The sequence below is a fragment of the Triticum dicoccoides genome, chromosome 2B (assembly GCF_002162155.2).
Source record: "Triticum dicoccoides isolate Atlit2015 ecotype Zavitan chromosome 2B, WEW_v2.0, whole genome shotgun sequence".
NCBI classification, from domain to species: Eukaryota; Viridiplantae; Streptophyta; class Magnoliopsida; order Poales; family Poaceae; genus Triticum; species Triticum dicoccoides.
In genome coordinates this window covers 818370127-818373710 of record NC_041383.1, presented here as the reverse complement: position 1 = coordinate 818373710, position 3584 = coordinate 818370127, and the positions used below count along the sequence as shown (strand labels likewise).

General features: G+C 43.2%; 1 protein-coding gene across 1 annotated transcript in view; it reads right to left on the bottom strand.

Moving 5' to 3' along the window:
- The window catches only part of LOC119361563, an 8201-nt gene extending 4804 nt beyond the window's left edge, over window positions 1-3397 (bottom strand). The window contains exons 1-10 of the mRNA XM_037626712.1: window positions 3271-3397; window positions 2967-3196; window positions 2772-2921; window positions 2512-2670; window positions 2289-2431; window positions 2084-2183; window positions 1242-1325; window positions 1100-1143; window positions 641-752; window positions 142-365 (exon numbers count right to left, since the gene is read on the bottom strand). Of these exons, the coding sequence (XP_037482609.1) occupies window positions 243-365; window positions 641-752; window positions 1100-1143; window positions 1242-1325; window positions 2084-2183; window positions 2289-2431; window positions 2512-2670; window positions 2772-2921; window positions 2967-3196; window positions 3271-3397 (1272 nt within the window). The 3' untranslated portion in view covers window positions 142-242. The remainder of the gene's footprint in view (window positions 1-141; window positions 366-640; window positions 753-1099; window positions 1144-1241; window positions 1326-2083; window positions 2184-2288; window positions 2432-2511; window positions 2671-2771; window positions 2922-2966; window positions 3197-3270) is intronic.
- Between the last annotated feature and the right edge of the window lie 187 nt (window positions 3398-3584).

Here is a 3584-nt window from a genome sequence, read left to right as displayed (position 1 = left end):
GGGGCGCGGCTGGAGATGCTCTTAGTACATAGTCCACAGCTCTGGATATTACTATGAACTTTAAGTTCTTCACTACTTTATCTAACTTTTGAAATCAAGTTTCATGTTTCATGCGAAAGATTCAAAAGGCAAAAATGGTACCTGGAATTTGCTAGACCCTTGGTCTTCTGTTCTCTAATAAGATCCTGGTTTGCGCACAAATGTCAACAAGAAATAACGACCATGGTTGAGATAATTAGGATTCACTGTGAATAATACAGATCATAAGAATGAAGAGCTCTGACTGTTTGATGATCAATCATCAGAGCATCCAATTTCCCATTGTTGTCACCCAGCTCAAGGTTCTTCCCTTCATGACATTGTTCCTGTTCAATCAAGATGTCATTATTGCAGTGCAATCATTTTACGAGACAGACAAGTTAACTATTACTAGAATGTCATATTCATCTGTCCCATATTCAATGCATGAGACTGTCATGTTAGTGGTTAGAAAATGAGATGGATACACATTGAGATTGGCAAAATAGAATACTGCACTATGTAAGCTCGGTAAAAATGTATCAGCATTCAATTTAATGGAATCCTAAGCACATAAAAATGTAGAATACGAATACAATGGAATACGAGGACAGTAGAATACCTGCTCCTCTGGTGCAAGAACCTGGTTTTCTTTTTCTGACAGGTGTTCTCGGATACCAAGAATTGGTTTCAGGTGATGGGCTCTTTCAACTGCAGAATTATCACTTTCCCCTCTGCACCAAATAACAACACATCATGCATATGTTTCAGGTATGAGGACGAATACTGTTACTAAACCTGTGAAAAAGAAAAGCCTAGACCCTGATTTCAAATAATTAGAAGGTCCGTAAAAACATTTCTTGTACATGCATGATATTAATATGATCTGGTGATTCATCTAGTCAGAAAGGGATATATATAGCGAGGTAGAATGACACAGCAGCCATCGAGCATCTTATAATTTCAGTACATAATCCACACCTCTGGATATTACTAAAAACTTAAGTACAGATTCACTTCTCTAACTTGAGAAATCACGTTTCATGTTTCATGCGAAAGATCCAAAAGGCGAAAACGGTACCTCGAATTTGCTAGGCCGTTGGTCTGTTCTTCTCTAAGAAGATCCTGGTTTGCCCACAAATGCCAACAAGAAATAAAGATAGGGTTGAGATAATTAGGATTCATTGTGAATAGTGCAGATAATAAGAGCAAAGAGCTCTGACCATTTGAGGAGCAATCATCCGAGCATCGAATTCCCCATTGTTGTCACCCAGGCCAAGGACGCTCCTCCCTTCATGACGTGGTTCCTGTTCAATCTGGATGTCAGTTTTGTTTTAGACTAAACAAGGGAAAGACCAACTGCATGTCGATTGTAACAATTGAAGCTAACAAAAGGCAGCGAGCAGTTGAAATCACACCATAAGAGCATATCTGAAGCTACCATGCATCCTATCAATGTACCAAGATTCATAACTACCATTCAACAGTTTACTTATGTTAACGCTTGTTGTTAAATCTCCTAATCGGCTGCCGTAGATCATATATGTATGTGTCTAAGGTATAGCCTCGCCTTATGCTTTAAGCGCTTATAAAACGTAAGACGCCTCACCTTGCTTTACCGCCTGAAAACAAATGCCTATAGAGTTGCGTCCTCTATCAAAGTAACACAGAAAGCAAAGAAACATAACACAGAATTATTCCAATTACAAAGTACAGCGCAACCACCAAGAGTGGTATCTGTTGTGAGTTACAACTTACAAACCAAATGGGGATGCTAGCAAGGCAAATCTTCAACAGCAAAAAGTTTCCTCCATGTGAAATTAACCTCCTGATCTTCCCGGATACGCTTTTGAAAATCTTCGTACAATCGAATGTACTTGAGGTCTTTGTTTCTCAAGTTGGAAATACTAATCTACCTCTACTCAGACAAGCTGACCAAAGAAATCATCCATTCACCATACTCACTTTTTGAGAATTGTCCGGTGCGAGTTGAATTGGTAAACAATAATAGACATCAAACACTACAGAGTTCTGCACACAAAACAAAAAAGTTGAACTTTGTCACCTGTAACAAAGATTCATCTTTAGTTCCTTCCATGGTATTTTGGTGCCTTCTCTTGTTCCTCTTAATTGCAAAATCCATAAGCACAAATGGCTCTTTGCCCCTGGGGATATTAGATAATTAGAACACCCAAAGCACCACGTACGCTTGTGACCAAGGAAGAACATGAAATGATAAACCAACAAGCAAATGACGTATATCATCATACCCTGTAGAATTCGACAGTATGTGCTTCAAAACATCAAAGGTGGGAACCCGGATTTCATGGTTTCTGGAGTAACATCGAAAAGCATAGCGCTCTTTCGTACTCTTCATCCACTCACAGATCTTCCTGGCCTCCTTGGCAACACCCTTGAAGCCAAGATGATGGTTAGCACAAAAGACCGAATGCTACAAATTTAAGTTATGTTTTTGGCAGGTCCCTCACATACCACCATAGCAGCAGCGGAGGCCTCAGAACGCGGCCCTGACATGAACATAAGGCTCAGCGCACAGTGGCGGATGCAGTTGCATAGGTTGATCTCCTTGTCGTTGGCCTTAGCCCCGCGTCTCAGCAGCTCACAAGCCAGAGAGGCCTCGTTCGCGATACACTGAAATCCACCTCACAGTATGCGCAAAGTTTAGACAAGAAATGCAGATTACAAATCAGAAGGTAGGACTTTGGCTTTGCAGCTAGCTGGGGTGCACATACCACCAAGCTGGCGGCCGCAGGTTGAGAGAACTCTCGCCCCAGGATGATGAGGCGGCAGACACGCTCCTGGATCTTTTCGCTCAGTTCTTTGACGTTGTGTATGGGTCGATCCTTCCACACAAACAAGTTAGCACGGACGGACGGATGGACCTCATTATATATTCGCTAGAGGCGTGCAGGAGCTCGCTCACGTACGTGTTTGGCGGCAGCAGCGAGAGGACGCTTCCCATTGGAGATGCATTTGGGAACACCCTCTGGTGGGGCTTTGAGCGGCCAGTCCTGAGGCTTTGACTGGCCGTCGGCAGCCGCGACGTAGTCCAGGCGATTGCGTTGGTAATACTGGCGGAGGTAATCAAAATAAAACTCCTCGCACTCAATGTCGTGTGGAAGGAGCCGATCCCAACCCCACACTGTCTGAAAGATATCTGCTCAAAGATCAGGCCGTAAGGGAGACGAAGGCGGCTGATTAGATCACAAAAACAATTAGATAGATTATTACCTGGGTATAGAACAATCCGTCTCGGCGGTATCCTGCGGATATCACCCGAGACTGGCACGTAGCTGATCCAACATAACATGTAGATTCTCTCCGCTTCTTCTTTGGTGATGGACTTGTTCGGGCCCATTCCCGGTCGCCCACAATCTGATCTAGGGTTTCCTGCACCAAAGGGGAACGATATGTGTGGCTATTTCAGATTTTTCATTTTCTTCTTCGGGTTTTTATTATGCGGGGACGGCGGCGGTGCTGAGTCATGGGCCGGCCCATAATAAACGTTTAGGGTTACAATCTTCGTTTACCATGGAGGAAAGTTC